We start from the raw sequence: 18,531 nt of genomic DNA on the forward strand, positions 1-18,531 counted from the left end.
ATATTTACAGTGGATTTATCTACGGAGCCAAATATTGTTTAGAAATTTGAAGAGAATTAATATAATCTTATGAAAATATGGTCGAGTATTTAACGCTGATTATAATTATTTGTATCTAACATTTAGGTTTCTGTCATTATCATGCCAATCTTAATAATATTCTTTGACAAACCGAGGTAATAAAAATTTAAATTTTTTAAGTCTCATGAGTAAGCAATCATTAGTTATTAATTTTTAACTTAATTCATTTATTAACAATTTTATGCATAACTTAAATTGATACAATTACCATATCTATAGTTGTCATAATTAAGATAAGATATATAATTTTGTGAATGGAAAAGTAATTAATTACAATAGTATTCATAAAATCAAATATTCATCATCAACCTACCCTTTTTTCCTTATTCAGTATCTAGTTTTTTATGAAAGCTTAAATAAGAAAAAATCATCCAGTATTCTCAAAGAAACTTAATTTAAAAATAAAAGTTTTAGTTATAAGTCTCCCATTTAAATTATATTCAATAAGGTTACATGTATTTCGCCATTTTACACGGCATCTTCAGACCTATATATAAATACAGTTTTACTTAATATTTAATTTTTTGATTTGATGTTCCATTTATTCAGTTAATTTATATTTTTTCTAAACAACTTTTTTTAATTTAACCACAGTTTATTATTTGTTGTTATGTGTATTCAAATTTCAAATTTAAATTTTTTGTCTCGGTTGTATAAGTCTTAGATGTTTTAATTCGGTAATTATACTTTCGACTGTATTTTATTTAGGTCCGGGGATGCCGTGTCAGATGGAAAAACACGTGTCAACTTACTAGCTATAATTTATATGCGAGACTCATGACCTAAACTTGTTTTCCATAATGCTAAAATAAGTTATGAAAATTATTTTATATAAAATGTTATAAAAATAGGTATCTTAAGTTTAGCCTTCTACAAAAGGTGCAAAAGTGGAAGTAATAAAGTCTTAACACAAAAAAACAGTTTTTCAATACTTTATAAATGAGTGTGATCATCTTATAGAAATTGTTCAATATTGAGTGATCTATAGGTGTTCATTCAATCAAATTAATAAAAACAACCCTTTACACTTAAAAAGTCTAATTGCAATACCTTGACGTTTACTTCTCAGAAAAGTTAAAGCCTTTTTTCAAATGCTTTTTAATCTACTCAAAATAGGTCACTTCACTTCTACCTCCCTGTATGATTTAGGAACGTACCACGTCCTCAAAGCGAAAATTATAAAGCATTAAGCCCTGAAAAATGGTGCCTTGTTTTCATATGCACCTTAATCTCCGTACACCGTGGAAAACAAATTAAAGTGAGATATTCCGCGGGCGTATTTTAAAATTAAGTCCTTCGTCGGGGAGGTCGTGGCGGTAAAGAATAGCCACTGCGGTTCGCTCGTTACCGCTTTGTTTTTACCTCTAAACGCTTTTAAATGCGAATTTGTTATCGTGCGGGGGCGCTTTTAGTTACTAAATGGGGCATTCTGGTCTAAATGAAAAGACGACTTTTGCATACCAAAAAAAAACTTCTAGTCGGTTTAAATCAACTATTTTTTATTTATTTTGTGCATAATTTAAACGGATAATATTGTCATTCTTATAGTAGAACTTATAGGTTAACGAAAATAATGAGTTGTTTTGATTGTTAGGGTTTTAACTTAGTAACAATGAGGCCAACAACTGTATACGTTAATTTAAAAAAATAAATAAATGTACTCATTTCACTCATTTTTTGTGCATATTATTTTAAATGTAAACTACTATGCCTATACACGGTGTCAAGTAAGTTTTTTTAAATGAAAGGCTCTGGATATATTACCATTTTTTTACTTTTTATTTAATTCTACAATAAAAATGTATAATACACTATACGCCAAATATTGATTAAATTATTAATTAAATTCTAACTGAATCGATAGAGAAATAGAGGTCCTATCAAGTGGCCAGCCTGGTCACCTGACTTAACACCGCTAGATTTTTTTTGTGGGAATATTTAAAGAGACAAGTTTACATTGAAGAGTAATACTGTAAAACTGTACATTATTGTAAATAGCTTTTAGAACCACATAATTTTAAAAGCATTGTTTTTTTGTAAACATTTTTTTTCGTAAGGAATTTCATAAATCTGTAAAAAATGTGGCATTCCATATTCGTTATGGTAAAAGTAGTAGATTTTACCATTGTTAAAAGACTTGTCATAAGTGTAAGTTCTTTTACTTTTTAAATGATCATTATAAGTAAAATAAGTACTTTTTTTTAAATTTAAAAGCAATGCCCTATTTAATTGAAAAATGCAAGATTGAAATCTTGATGATGATTGGATACTGAGATAGAACAAAAACCCAAAAACATGTTATGTACTTATATAGAATAAGTCTTTGAATGATTAGCACTGGCAAGGTATTGTAAGCAAAATGAAAAAAACTGTTTCGGGAAAATGACCACGTTAGAAGAACAACTATTTCTCGTAAATCTGTGCTTAATGAAAATTTAAAAATTTATATCCGTTCAAGAAAATCCTTTAACATTTCCTTCCAGTCTTTAGTACTAAGGGTTCTGAAGGCACAGAAATTTCATCCGTTTAAACTAACAATTCTATAAGAAATCAGTGAAGAGGACGCACATAGATGAATTGGATTTTGCGGACAATTTATGGAACTACTGCAGAATAATACTGTTAAAATAGAAAATATTCTTTTTTGATAAGTCAACGTTTATGCTGAATGAAGAAGTGAACTGACCAAATTGCCGTTATTTGGCACAAGAAAATCCATGTTGGATGAGGCAAGGCTACCCTCCACACCCAAAGAAACTAAATGTTTAGACAAGAATTATAGACCAAATACTTATAGGCCCAACTTCCTTTGAAGAAAAACTAAATGGAGCAAGATATATCCAGTTCTTACAAGAAAAACTAATTCCACATCTAGCTGCTCTGTTTCCTGATCAAATAGAAGCTGATGTGCCAAATAGGCACATCTGGTTTCAACAAGATGGTGTACCTCTCCTTTTTGCACGTCTTGTTCTATCTGGATACTATATTTCCAGGCAGTTAGATTGGTAGAAGAAAAACTTTTTTGAATGGCCACCAAGATCTTCCGATCTAACTCTTTTAAGATTTTTTCCTATGGGAATATTTGAAATCCAAAGCTTATGTGTCCAAGCTGGTAAACATTAAGGAGTTGCAAACCAGAATAAGGCATGAGTGTAGATTTATTTCTCCAGAAATTATAAGAAACGTTCAAAATGAATTTTATTGCGAGCAGTACCATATTGCACTATTTTATAAGTACTCTGCTTATTTTCAATTCTCATACATTGTCGTCGATCTTCAAGATAATTTCTTACTAAATTTTTAGCTAAACCCCTCATACCAAACCTTCTAACTTTTCTAAAAGGATATGATGACTAACAGTATCGAAAAATTCGCTTCTTTAAGTCTTTGTTTTATAGTGCTTACCGATATTAGAACATATCCCAACTTTAGTTGAACTCGAAGCACTAATGAATAATTTTCTTTTTTCAGCCACTTTTTGGAACTTCTGTTCTGGATACTACTGATTTCCTTAAATTTAGGTCTGTCGCTATTTTACATTGCTTTTTACCAGTTCTTAGCATCTTCAATTTTTTTACAGTTTAATGCTTCTGCATAACTTAAATAGATACGACTATTGTGTTTCTAGTAAAAAATAGTAACACTCTGCAAAGTGAAACCATGATGATCAGTTTTGATTTTTAAGGTCTCATTAAGTACTTTACTCGAGTTTATATTCAAAATTAGAGAAAAAAATAATAATTTATTAAGTAAATTAAATAATAAATATTATGCTATAAAATGCCTATTAATTTATTAATTAATTATTATAAAGACCGCAGGCCACCAATATCGCTCTTAAATAATTTTGTTTACATTGTACTGGACAAATTATTGCATGGATAAAATCTAATTTACGATACTCTATTCGCACATGAGGCTTTTATTTTATGCAGGTGTTAATTTTGTATTATTAAATTAATTGGTTAATATAACCAACTTTTGCATTACTCTCCTAAATCAAAAATCATGCATAACTTGAAGCGAATATGAGTGATATTTCTATAAAATATCATTAATAAGAAACAATTATAAATTATATAGGACTAATGGTAATTAATGAATTTATTATGCCATAAAACAATTTTGTGAAACGTCTATTAATTTATGTATAATCAATATTAAAACCGCACGCCACCGACATAGCCGGTAAATAATTTAGGTTATATTGTGCCGGGCGAATTATTGAACGGATAAAAGTTAATTCGCGATACTTTATTTGCCTATAAAGCATTTACTGAAATATTTAATTATATACGGTTTGAAAGTCTAAAAAATTATCAATAAATTAGTGTTTAATTAAACTGATTGGCAAAAAATAAATATATTTATAAGAGACAGAATTTACAGTTATATAGAGGATAACATGTGCATAACTTAAGTAGACATGATATTTATAAAATTTATAACATAACGATACTTTGAGCACTATTGAGTATAAGAGCTAAACAACTATGAATTAATTATACCAGAATACAGACTGCACAATTGTTATTGTACCTTGTCTTACAAAAGCAACTACTCAAAGATTTTTAAAATTATTTGGTCCCAAACTTTTTAAACTTATTCCAAGTAGTATTAGACAAGTTCAAATTAAATAAATGATTGCGGATCCCATTATTATACAATTTGACTTATGGTATATTCTACTAACTATATAAGTGTTTGTAGCCGTTTCAAATTAGTAATTTTTTTTTGTTTTGTACAAACACAAATTATATCTTGGTTTTAGTGTTCCTTGCTTAAGATATAAAAATGATTGCTTTAAATAAATTTTGAATTGAATTAAATAAATAAATAATTAAATAAATTTGTTAACAAATTTCCTTATAGGTCATTAAGTCATGTTAGGTAGTTTCATTATTATTATACATATATTAGTTTTTTTGTAAGTTAGATACTACTTATAAGAATAAACAATTAATACTATGATACCATTTCCAGGAATTAAGAAACGTTTTTTTTTTTGGATTTTATTCTTTTGGGCAATTTTCCACCTTTATTCTTGGAATTGGGACTTATTTTTCATTTTACTCAAGGAATTAAAAGACGATATGAATTACCCTTTTTAAAAAAACCCAAATCCTTAAACATTTTTTTTAATTCAATTATGTATCTTAGCTACAATATTTGTTCTCACGTTTCAAAGTTTCGAGAGAATTTTAAATAATTTTTCATGTTTTTCCTGGCTTTTGGAGTATTTTTCGCTTTATATCAAGCACCTGACGTCGACTTTTTATATTCTAGAAATTTGATTTTCCAACATCAGTCATTTCTCATAGTTCATAGTTTTATTTTTTTATAATTTCCAGGCCTTTGTCATTACTTTTTATGCAGTCCAGGCTTCAAAAATTAATTTTTAGGCTTTTAGTAAATTTGATAGACTTTCCAGAAACTAGAAGTAGTTTTCATACTTTTTTAGGCATTTAAAAAAACTAGTTTTCTATAGTCCAGACACGTGAGGATGACTTAAGATATGTTTTCATGCTTTCGAGTGATTTTTTCATATTTGTCATGACTTTTTATATTTTCTAGTTAGTGGAAATAGTTTCTCGTAGATTTGTAAATATTTATATTTTTTTTTCGTGCAATCATTAAACAGTGTATTTTTTATATCAAAATTTATAAGTACACGTTTTTAGCTATTTGTGCATAACTAAAATGAATATGATTGTCATTTTTATAATAATTAGGTTAGATTTAAATAATTCTTTAAAATTGATTAAGCTAAAGTCATTAATTAACTAGGTAAACAAATAATTAACATTTTTTATGGTTAATGAAATTATTTAATATAAATTGTAAACAAAATTATTGCTGGCTTGTCATTTTCTTATTATATTTTTTTGTTTGTAAGTTATATATAACAATTATGACTTATAATTAATAACAATTATCTTCACTTTTTTTTCTTTGATGATATGTTGTATACCATTATTTGTTGAGAGGCGTATATCCATTATAGGTTAAGATGGTTCTCATCGCTCTATTATGTACAAGCTGTAATAATCGTTTTATTTTAAAATTTGGCAGAATAAACAAAAGTGTTGAACTCAAGCAATGAACCCTATTTTTTTTATAAATTTTTGTGATAAGTTCAATATAAGCGTAAAAATGTATAAATGTTTAAAAATTAGTTTCTCTAAATGAATGATATTGTTTTTTTAAGAGTTTCAGGGGTAAATTAGTACATTTTCTCAACACTGCTTTTCTTCCTCGATCTATGAAATAAAAATTTTAGAGAAAATTGGCGAATTGACAATTTATAAACAAAAGACATTAGAATACAATTTATTTGTTTTTGTGCATAACATAAATGGGTATGATTGTCATCTATATAAAAATGTATATTATAACAGTACTTTGCGAATTGTTATTATTACTCTAATGGCAATGCTTACTACTAAAGGACAAATCAAGCAGTTTCGACTTCTTTAGGCTTCATCGGTTCACCTTGTGATAAGAATAATAAAAAAAGAAAAAATAACATTTTATTTTTGGTTTTTATATACATATATAAAAGGATAATAAACCAGTTTAATATTTACATTTTTCTGTCTTGGTTTTTATTTTAATATCCTATATTAACATTTAAGGCATATTATATCTGTATACATACATATATATCATGGATTTTCATTTAATATGAAATGCGACAGGAAAAGGCGACACGGCGTAAGATCGTAAAAGTTACGAGTTTTATAGTATTATTACTCGGTACAAAAGCGCTCTTTATGCTCTTTGCGAGATTTTCTCGGCAAACGTATTAAATCCACGACATTGCTCTATGCCAAAAGGGTTTTTGGTCTGCGGAAATCCGAAGATGTTTAAATCCTTGTTCTGTGTTTTAATTAACATTAAAAAAAAAAGTATATTTCGATTATATAAGGTCCATTTTCATTGTTAAATCACAATATTCGTCTAAGTTTATGTTTTTTAAATTATATTTAGGTAAACTACAGACTGGAACACAAATCATACGGTAATTCAACAAAATTAAAATTTCCTTTCTTAATATTGATCCTGCTAGTTCAAATTATTTTATTAAAAATGCGTTTTAAAAATATGAATAAATTCCTGCTAAAAAAGGTTCATTTAACAAACTAAGTTAAATTAAATATTGCACAAAATTCAAAAATGAAAATCCCTGTCATTTAAGACGTTCAGACTAGCTAAACACTGCCTAGGCCATGTGTAAATGGTCCAACTAATTTACGTTATATTCTTGATGTTAAAAATAAAAACAATATATGTATTTAAATGAAACAAAAAAAAATGAAACACAAAAGAAAAAAATAAATACGCTAAAGAGGTAACAGACTAAGAAGTAAATTTACTGATTCAGAAGCAGTTTTTCCCTGACTCTCTTTATGTATAAAAGCAGGACATGATATCTTGAATATGTAGAATTTAACGCATGTGCAACATTAGGTATAATACACCTCTTAAATAACTTCCTAATATATTTTTCCAATATTTTAATAATTTTTTTATTTATAAGCTTGAAAAATGATTAAATTTATAAACTTGCTCTGAAAACCCAAGACCTCTTAAACGAGAATCTCTATTAGAAATTCAGTACCAAAAGCCTTCTTTCCTTTCATCGAAAAAAACCGATGTCAAACGACTCGAGTGGCACAAAAACCCCTAATTACCACTAGCGAAAACATCTATTTGTCACTGTCAGACGTGAGCGAGAAAAATCAATAAAAATTCCTTTTCCCAAAAGCTCATGAAAAATTTAAAATGGATCGCGAAAAGGGTTTCGGTTTTTTATACTTTCAACAACTAGAAAAGGGGTTGTCATGAAACGTCGGATATAAACATTTTTCACCCTTTTATACTTCTTTTTTTTCAAATAAAATTACATTTAAATGCTGAATAGTAAAATAGCTAGGGTATCAATTACTAGTTTATCATGGGCTATTGGGTTTAGTTTAATTGAAGCTTGGTAAATTGAAAGTTTTAGCATGGCTATTTTGATTTATAGGCAAATGTAACTGGATATTACTGTTAGGTTGAATAATGGTCGATGTAAATAGGCTAATTGGGTTTTTAATTGAGGCAAACGCACATTCATATTAATTTTAATGTCAGCAAATTGACTTTTTGCACAAGGTATTTAAATATGGCTAAACATTGACCTTATATGAAATGTAGCCTAGTAAAAAAATCCGGAAAGAGGAGTTTCGCATATAAAAGTCATGAAAGTTAACTTTTTTGAAGGTATTTTTTAGAAAAACGGTATTTTGTGTTATGTTAAGAGACTTTAGAATTATCTCTAATAATCGCTTTAATTTTTTTAGTAAGATACTGGAATTTATTATAATTAAGCATAACTTAAATGAATTCGATTTATCGATATTTAAAATTAAGTGATTTTGTCCAAAAGATGACATAATTCTAACTAAATTTAACGTTGTTTGGTAAAATCCTAATTTATAATTTGTAATAATGTTAACATAATAGAGAATAGTTAAATATATTATTTGCTCAATTTATACATAAAAATTTACCACTTCCTACAAGAAAATTGAATCATTCAAGGCAATGTTTTAACGTCCTGGGTCTTAAAATGAAAAATTACTTTTTCTATAAACCTCTGAAAGTTCTTTATGTGACCCTGAAATTTTTATTAGTTAAGAGAAATTATTATGTTAATTTTTCAGTTATACTTATAATAATGGCTTAGATTTGGCTTCAATGAAGTCAGCAATTTTAATTTTTATAAGGCATAGAGTTGAACACCGGGAACCTATACAGCTAGAAAATTTGGTAATTCCTTGCAGAAGCACCTTCAAATACCTTTGGTATTTGAAGGTGTATAAATAAAAATTAACATGGGAACAGTATATCAATAATTATATAGTGAAAGCTGAGAAAAGTCTTAATCTCTTAAAGGTTTCTACAAAGCAAATTTGGAGAACGAATCCTAAAATATCTCTAATATTTTATAGAGCAGACGTAAGAGCTCTGATATTATTATTAATATATATATATTAAAAGTGGCCCGTCTGCAATAAAGGCATTGGGAATTATAACTCGAGCTTTTTCTCCGACGTTTTCGCAGGCATTTTTGCCAGAAACTGGAGAACAACCCTTGTACCCAAGAAGACTGGAACTAGCAGGAAAGTTTATTGTAAAAAATGTTTATACAAGTAACAATTTTTTGCTGTAACTGCTGGCTGAAGCTCTTACGGAGACTTTGCATTTTTACTCTGACATTGTCAAATACCGATACTTACTCTTTTTTCAGAGTAACTGTAAATTAAATGTGTTCTGTTGAATATAAAAAGTCAGTTTTTTATAAATTGTTACGACTTTGCATAATCTAATTGCAAATCCATTTGCCATTTTCTACAGTTACAATAAATTAATATCTAACAGAATCTTCTTTCTTTTTTTCTAAAATTACACATATTTTTTTATTATTTTGTAAAAGGAATTTCAATTTCTTAGGATTTTACTTTAAAACAAATTAAAATAAATTTTTCAAGCGAATGTTTTAACTTTTTTATTATATTTGTGATATTTTGTAAATTGTTTGTATATTTCTTTGGTTCTTGAGACATTTTGGCAAAACTAAATAGCTTTTTTTATAGGATTTTAATTTTTTTTAAATGATTCATGCTGTATGTATATTTGTAACTAGTAGTTACTATTACAACTCACGCTGTATGTATATTTGTAACTAGTAGTTACTATTACAATTAGGCATAATCTAAGTGGACACGATTTCTCATTTTCTATAATTAAGTAAAGTTTTTTAAATTAAATTTAATGCCTCTTTTAATCACGCAGAGTATAATTTAATTTGCTAAGAACGTGAGCATTTATTATTTTATCTCGCTTTTAGTTTTATCCTAAAAATTATTTGCTTAGATTTTCTAAAAAGTGTAAATGGCGAAGATTATGGATAATCTAAATTAACGTAATACACTAATTTCTATAACAAAAATCAATTATTTAAGAATTTTTATTTTATTTTAAGGACATCTTGGATTTTTTTTGGTTTTTGACATATATTAGAAACTCTGACTTTGCCATTTCATTACCATGATTTAATTACTTTAAATATCTTTTTAATAATTTATTTTTACTCCAAGAGCATGAAAAATTATAATTTTATATATTTTTTTACGTTTAACTAATAAATTAATTATTTGAATTTGTCAAAAAACTATAAAACTGCTAGAATTATGCATATTCAAAATAAACGCAATACACATTTTTTTTTAATAAAAATAAATTATTAAAGATTTTTTTTTAATTTTAAGAGTACTAGATATTTTAAAAAATCTTTTGAGTGTTCATTTCTATAAAGATCTATTTTTTTTCTTAAATCTGTAATTATATTTTTAAATAGTTTACCATGAAGTATTATAGTTCTGCATAATCTAAATGGATATATTTTAACTTCAGAATATCATTTATTTCAACTAAATTTATATTTGGTATAAGTTTAATGACAATTTAAATATTTAAGAAAATATGTCAAAACTTTTTTGGTTCTTTAGTTATTTTAAAAACTAAAAAGTTGCATATAAACTATTAAGCATAACTTAACAAATTAATGAATTACAAAATTATAATTAATTTTCATTATAGATAGTAATATACAAGGAATCTTGATTTATTTTAAATTTGCAGGTGTTTTGAATTTTTTTTTTATTTGAGATAATTGAGAAAATCTAGGAGTGGTCATTTTTATAAAGCACTAAACTTTTTTTTCAAAATCTGTAAATATATTTTAAAATATTTCTCTATGAAGTATTATGGCACTGCATATTCTAAATGGATACGATTTTACTTCAGAACATCATTTGTTTTAACTAAATTTATTTTTATTTTACGATGATTTCATTTTCTAAAATATATATTTTTTTAAATAATTTTTACCCGATGAACATGGCAATTTATTATTTTGTCTATTTATCAATTTAAACTAATTTGTCAGTTTTAACTTTAATTATAAAAATAATTATTTAAAGAAACTTTTTTTATTTTAAGTTTGAAGATATTTTGCATCCTTTTTTGCTTTTTGAAATATTTTAAAAGTATTATGGCCTTGCATAATCTAAATGGATATGACTTTACTTTAGAAGTCATTGGTTTTAAATAAATATATATATTTTACGACAATAAATTGCATAAGAATATTTTAAGTCTTTTGGTTTTTTGGATTATTTTAAACACTAAAAAGTGGCATATAAACCATTATAACTTAAATGGACATGATTTACGATTTTTCTCTAATTAATAAATTATATCTAAGATACAGATAATTTAATATTTGGAGTTAAAATAATTATGCGATGTTGTAATAATTACAGATTATGCAACTGCACAATTGAATCTTGAATTTTCCTCACTTGGAATTAAAATGCACTTAACTTTGACCTGTATGCACTGCATTGACCACGCTCAGCGTTTATGAAAAAAAGCAATTCCGCTGTGTACACTAAAAACTATAAAACATAAAACAAAATCCGATTTATCAGTTATAAATGCGTCAGATGACACAATACGCTAAAAGCTTTTGCAAATTAACCAACAAGAATCAAATTATTACAAACAAAAGCTGCAAACAAGAGCAGCTGAGCCGGAAACTTTCCATAATTCCAAAATTTCATCAGGATATTTTGTTCGGCTGTAGTTGCCGAACTGCAGCAGCACTCCTTGAGCGTCACAAAACTTATTAAGATTTAAACTTTTCGTAACTAGTTAACTGGCGAATATGAGAAGGTATATACGATTATGATCTTTATTTCTCTGAATAAAAGATAGAGTTGGAGTTAGTTGGTAAAGTTCGGATGGTGGAAAATTGATGGCGCAAGTTTTACAGAAAATAAGGGAGTGTCACTGGAAGTATTTTGTTTTTTACGTATTTATTTGGGTATAAAAAAGTTTTATTAAGGAAACTCTCTTATCAGAGAGTTGAAATATCCACCTTTGTAAGAAAAACTAAGCCAGCAGTTTTATCTATCCAGAAAAAAAAGTTTTAACATTGGTTTCATATCTTATCAAAATATGTTTTAGACTAAATTAAAACTTGCTTTTTTGTGTTTCAGATGACGAAAATTCTGAAGTTCATGGCATCGTTACCCAGGACGGACTCTTCGAAGGTACGATCACCACCCCAACCGAAGAGTTTCACGTGGAACCAGTGAGTCGGTACTTCACCGAAACTGCCGATAAAAAACCGACGTTTCATTCTATAATTTACAAGGCAACCGAAGTAGTAGACCCAAGAAGGAATGCGTCATGTGCATCTCAGAAGTTTTTCGAAAAAATCTTGGAAAAACCCGATCTTCCAAGAAAAAGAGTCAGAAGGTAATAAGTGGTTTTAGGAATAAAATGCGGGGCGTATTTAGTGTCTTTTATTTCAGATGGCTTCTACAAGCAGAAGCGAAACTGCCCTACGACGACGATTTGATCTTTTTTAATCGAACTCGACGTCCGGTTTTAGCAAATTTCGATATTAATCAGCAGCAAATCGATGAGGTGATGGAACTCGATAATCGAACTCACGTCGATGCGTCCGCGCTGATTTTTAAAAATGTTTTTAAAAGGGCCACTGTCGACCCTAAAAAGACCACTTGTATGTTGTACCTTCAGGTGGGAGTGAGTAGGACTATTATTTGCAATGTTTTAACTAGGATCATTTTAGGCTGATCATCAATTTTTCCAAAAATACGGCACTGAGGAGGCTTGTATTGAAGTTATGACTAGACATGTGCAGAGAGTAAATGCAATCTATAGGAATACTGGTGAGTTGTTGGATTGAGATTTGAGTTTCACTGCTTTATTTTTTCCAATCTTGAATTGATCTGATTGGAATTCTACTTCTGCTTCGACTTTAAAATTTCCTTTTTCACCATAAATTGACAAACATAATACCGAACGACTTTTGCATATAATATACAACTAACTATAGGTTTGGTCTGCAATTATAAATAACAGAAAAAGATGAAATAATAAATACATTTATTAAAAAAGAAAACAAATTAAGCAATAACTTCCATAGTAGATAAAAAATGTATCTAATTTTTAGACGACAGAAGATAAGGATGCGTTTGAGAAACTTTACTAAAGATATGTTGCGATTGCTAGGGATCATATAGAAATGTTATTTAGAAAATGGATTAATACTAGAATTAAATAGTGTTAATAATACTCAACAGGTACAACAACAATATTTAGGAAAAAACTTACACAACTTAGGTTTACAAAAATTTGCAAGAGATTATAGAAAGTTTCAGCAGTGTTTTTAACATTCTAGACCCTAATACATAGAAATAGGAATTTAGACAATATTCAGAGATTTTACTACCTTTTAGATAGTTCAGAAGAATATGCAAAAAAGGTATTAGAATGTCTGGAGGCTACTAACACTAGACTTATTAACCAAACACTTCCATATTAAGCCAATAATAATTCAAATTCATCAAACTAGATCTATTCAAAGCAATTTATTTTTAGAAGCTTAGCAGAGCGCTTTCGGCGTATGAGCCATCATCAGTGCTAACTGAATTGATCTATCCAAAGCATTTGATTGTTTATATCATAAAATACTGTCTAAGATCAATAAATATGATGTAAGGAGCGTGGCATTACAATCGCTGGAATCTATTAGAGTTACAGTATCTGGATGTTTATCTGATACTAGATCCATTAAGTCTGGACTAAAAAGTTAGCACCACTATTATTTTTGCCATATGTAAATGACTTGAAAAATGAGTTGGGCGTTTTATACGTAAAAAACCATTATAGTTAAAGGTGAATAAATGGAATGTACACACTTGTCAGTTAAGCCCGGAAGTTTTCCATAGTAGGAACACATTTAATAGTATGAACATTATTATAAGAAACGATAGTACATTTAGAAATACTTAAGACTATACAGAACACTAAACAGGACGAACAAAATTTAAAAAGGGGAGCACGCTAATGCCCTTTGTGTTTTTTTTACATTTTATTGTGGTTTTTAGATAGCGGGAAATACTATGTCAAAATAGGTTAACCTACACTTCACTACACAGTCAACTTCACTTTAAAATTAATATTATGCGGACCTGTCAGAGTGGTAGTAGCGACAGATCGGTCTAGATGTCATTATCATAAATGATGTGCGGTAGTGCGAGTTAATGATAAATTGATGGCACAAATTAGACTACAACAGGGAACTTTTGTTCGGATAAGGAAATTGTTATCCTTTAACGATGTAAATGCAAACTTTTAAATTAGAAAATTTGCCAATGCTTATAAAATTTTTAATTATGGAGTCTGCTATGTAATGGAATGTAAGGCCTGTTGAGGTTTACTTGTATATTTAAATAAAAGGGATTTTTGATGAGCTCGTTGGTGATATAAATGTCTTCAAGAAAATCTAGTCGGTTGTAGTTTTTAGAGGTTACCTGTTGGAGAATTTTAGAATTAGACTTTGGACTGGAATTATGGTTATTAGATTTTATATGTTTACCAAATGCAGAAAAGGGTCTGCTTAAGTGCTCGGCTATGCGTGTTTTTAAGGGTCTACAAGTTCGTCCCACATATGAACAATCACAAGAATCACACTGCAGTCTGTAAATACCACTCTTTGATAATGAAAGAAAGAAAGAAAGAAAGAAAATGTGCTATATTACGTAAGAATAATCTTGTGTACAAGCATCCTACAAGCTAAAAAAAACAAAACACAAATACAATTTAAAAAATTGACAAAACAATGAACAAAATTAAACACAAGAAGACAAAACTTTTTGAACATACTTAAATTAAAGATAACTAAATAAAACAATCAATTACTAAATAAAGGTAAACTTGTTGACAAAACTAGAGAAGAAAAAAGGAAAAAAAAGAAAACTTTCCAACATGTCCAAGGTTAAAACCTATCATTAAAAAAGTCATCCAGGTTATAATATGCCTTAGCCAATAAAAGCGACTTTAACTCTCTTTTAAATTTTTTAACATCCGATATATGTCTAACACACAGAGGAACATGATTGTAAATTTTTTTACTTATGTAAATTAATGAGTTTTTGGTAAGGGAAGACATAGGAATAGGTAGGGGAACATCATTTACACGACGAGTCAAATGGCCAGTGTCAGAGGGTAGTTTGGGAATTTTGTGAATAAGAGCAGCTGTTTCTAAGATAAAGAGTGAAAAAAAAATTAGGATTTTTTCAGAAATGAAGAGGGGTTTGCAAGAATCTCTTAACTTAGCAGAACACAGGTATCTAACTGCTTTTTTTTTGAATAACAAAGATAATGTTAAGTAGTCCCTTATTGGTTAAACCCCAAAAAGGCAAGCCATACCGAATATGAGATTCAATAAGTGAAAAGTACACTGAACGTGCAACCACCCCTCCCAGCTCTTGTTTTGCCATTCTTACTGCGAAACATCCAGAAGATAATTTCCCAGCTAAATGTAAAATATGATCTTCAAACCGAAGGCGACCATCAATGGTAATTCCTAGGAACTTGCAGCACTCTTTATTCTGCAAGAGGGAATTTTCGTTAAACATCAGACCCTGAACATCGCCAGTCAAATGTCAAGTGTCAAGTTTATCCTTGGTATTGATCAAAACCAAACCCAAGTCGTTTTTAGTTTTATAAGAAATTTGTAATTCTGATTGGTATTTAATGAAGCTTTTGTTAATTTTCTTATTTAGATGAGAATAAATGAATGGTGGAAAAATGAATTTACTATCTAGCGCTAAAGACAATAGGGTAATCAGTAGAGTCGTGGGATTGATTTATTATTTTCTCTCTAAGTAGAAAATTAGACTTAGAATCCAAAAAGTAATGGGAAGAAAAATCGGCTAAATTTAAAAAGCTTTGCACGGTTAATTATAATAGCAGCAAATTTTTAAGGATATTAAATACAAATTTAAGAAATCGAGGTATGTGTGCTTTGATAGGAAATACATCGGGTAGTAATAATATTTGTGAAGGATGCAAGAGAAACCATTTTGTATATTTTTTATAAAAAGTCATTGGCTCTAGATATAGAACATTAATCGGACCAAATAAAGAGTTAAGGAGTATGTTACAGTTTTTTGCGCTCAAGACACCAAGTTAGCACCGTATGTAGAAAATCTCGAGGTTGATAATAACATTTTATACATAAACAATCATGTGTCGCAATCATAGATCTCCGACAGAAATTGTTTTGTTGAAAATCTAACTGAAGTTTCAGAAAATTAACATGCCAATTTCAATAATAAGCGGCTCTTAAGATCCACAATCAAGCCAACGGAAGGATACAATCAGTTTACAATATGGACGTTGTGTCCAATGTTTCCTCTTTTTAATTTAATACCTAGGTCTGGAAATTCCATAAAATATTAATTTGGCCGATTTTCATTTCTACAGTTCTTCACGGGTTCATATTTTATTAGGAACAGGCATCTTTTTTGACTTACTATGTACAAGATAAATTAGATAAGGTAATCACAAATATATCTCGCAAAAGACAGATATGTTAAACCATACAAGACAGGTAGAAATTTAGTTCTTAGTCATTAGTTCATCATGATAGATTAGATCATCTTCTTGATGTTCAAGAGCAATTAGAAAAGTTTTGGAGAGGAGTTTCTAGCAGGAAAAAAGATTTATTTAAAGGAGGAAAAGCAGTGTGAGAAGTTATTTAGGACAACAACAATTAGGGTCGACGCAGCTTTGGACACGAAATTTTGTTTAAACTAGTAAGGCAAATCTTTAGATATTCCGATGCATTATATTATTTTATGCATTAGAAAAAAAATTGCAAAAAGATAAAAATGCAAAATTAAAACAATGTACGGTGAGTTTATAAAAGAATACACAAATTTATGTGACATGTCTAGGATCTCAGACAGTAAAATGTTGGGTAATGTAAAGGTTTGTTTTTGACCCCATCATTCGGTAGTTAACGAACAACAAAACTCCGTGTTATATTCGACGCGAGTGCTAAGACTAGTTGTGGCATCTCTTTAAATAATGCGTTAAAAGTGGGACCTCCCGTTTAGGACAAGCTATTCAATATTTTGGTTAGATTTGAAATCGTTTTAACAGCAGGCATCACTAAAATGTATAAACAAATTAGCATCTTTGTGACGTAAGGTATTAGTAAACGTGTTTTGTATCAAGTCGAGGTCTCTAGGCTCGAGTCATGTGTAGTATTCTTAGCAGCTCGACTAGATAAGTAGGCATCTTAAAGCTCAATATAAATAGTGTTTATCTTTGGGCAAACTTCACAATAAAATAATAATAATACGTTTATTTTCAAAATTACAAAATTTAAATTCAAAATACTTATTTCACTTTACGTACAAGCACAAGGAAGAAATAAACGATTAGTACCGAAGCTGCTCTATTTAGAAGCTTTTTGCACTTTTTCTTTAGGGACATATATTATATAAAGTCCAATTGGGATTTAAAGGTCAATTTCGGGTTTTTCTTGTCAAGTCCGAGAAAATATTCCATCAATGTTTTTTCAATACATCACTCATAATTTATTTGTATCTGTCAATATTCAATTATTCTTATTGCCGGTTTTAAAACAACATTAAAAATAAGGACAACCACATCTTATATAACACATACAATAAGAAAAGACAAAATTATTTAAATTCAAATACTTATAGTAACACATAGGATTTAACAAAAGAACATGGGAATTATCAAACGTTTAATAAAAGTTATCGGTCTGTTACAAAAATAATAAGAACAAGCTACAAGTTATTCACCAAATGATAAAACATAGCCGCATCTCTTTGTTCAATCCATTGCCCTACATAAACTTTAAACGTTGCTGAATACATTTTTTCCTGTATTGGTCTTGGTATAATATTAGAAAGTTTCGGTGCTAAATATTTGAAATATCGCTGACCAATACTTTTTTTGTTCCTACCAACTCGCGTATTTTGATTAAGCCTATATCTTGTGAGGCATGTGTGCGATAAAGTTTGAAAAATAATTTTTTTCCTACATATATTCATACTTAAGTTGAAAGAATCAGAATAAGGGTGGCCCAGTTTTCAAATAGAAAAGGTCAAAGTAGTTGATCAGATTCCAGAGACAAAAAGGGAGAGGCAGAGAGAGTGTTTTTGCATTTTCATAAAAAAAAATCAGAACCAAAGGTAAGACCAAATATTTTAAATGATTCTTATAATAATAATTTTATTTCTTACTACAAGTGAGAATTATTACTTCGTTGTGAATAGAAATATTAATCCTTTGGATTAGATTCAGCAAGTGTCAGTCTAACATTCTATTTTCTTTCATCCTGTTAATCTCACACAAGTTATGATACAAGTAGTATATTACCTGTATTCTCTCTGTTTGTCTAACTTAGCATTGAATACCTTACTTTCTGCCATAAGCAATTCCTGGCATAATCGCGTTTTTCCTTCATGTTTAAAAGAGTTG

General features: G+C 28.7%; 1 protein-coding gene across 1 annotated transcript in view; it reads left to right on the forward strand.

The window, feature by feature from the left end:
• Positions 1 to 18,531, forward strand: part of LOC126733859 (disintegrin and metalloproteinase domain-containing protein 10-like) — a 213,734-nt gene that overhangs the window by 138,298 nt on the left and 56,905 nt on the right. Inside the window, 3 exon segments of the mRNA XM_050437279.1 lie at positions 12,192 to 12,453; positions 12,510 to 12,738; positions 12,791 to 12,890. Coding sequence (XP_050293236.1) covers positions 12,192 to 12,453; positions 12,510 to 12,738; positions 12,791 to 12,890 — 591 coding nt within the window.

This window comes from Anthonomus grandis, chromosome 3, assembly GCF_022605725.1.
Source record: "Anthonomus grandis grandis chromosome 3, icAntGran1.3, whole genome shotgun sequence".
In the NCBI taxonomy this organism is placed as follows: domain Eukaryota; kingdom Metazoa; phylum Arthropoda; class Insecta; order Coleoptera; family Curculionidae; genus Anthonomus; species Anthonomus grandis.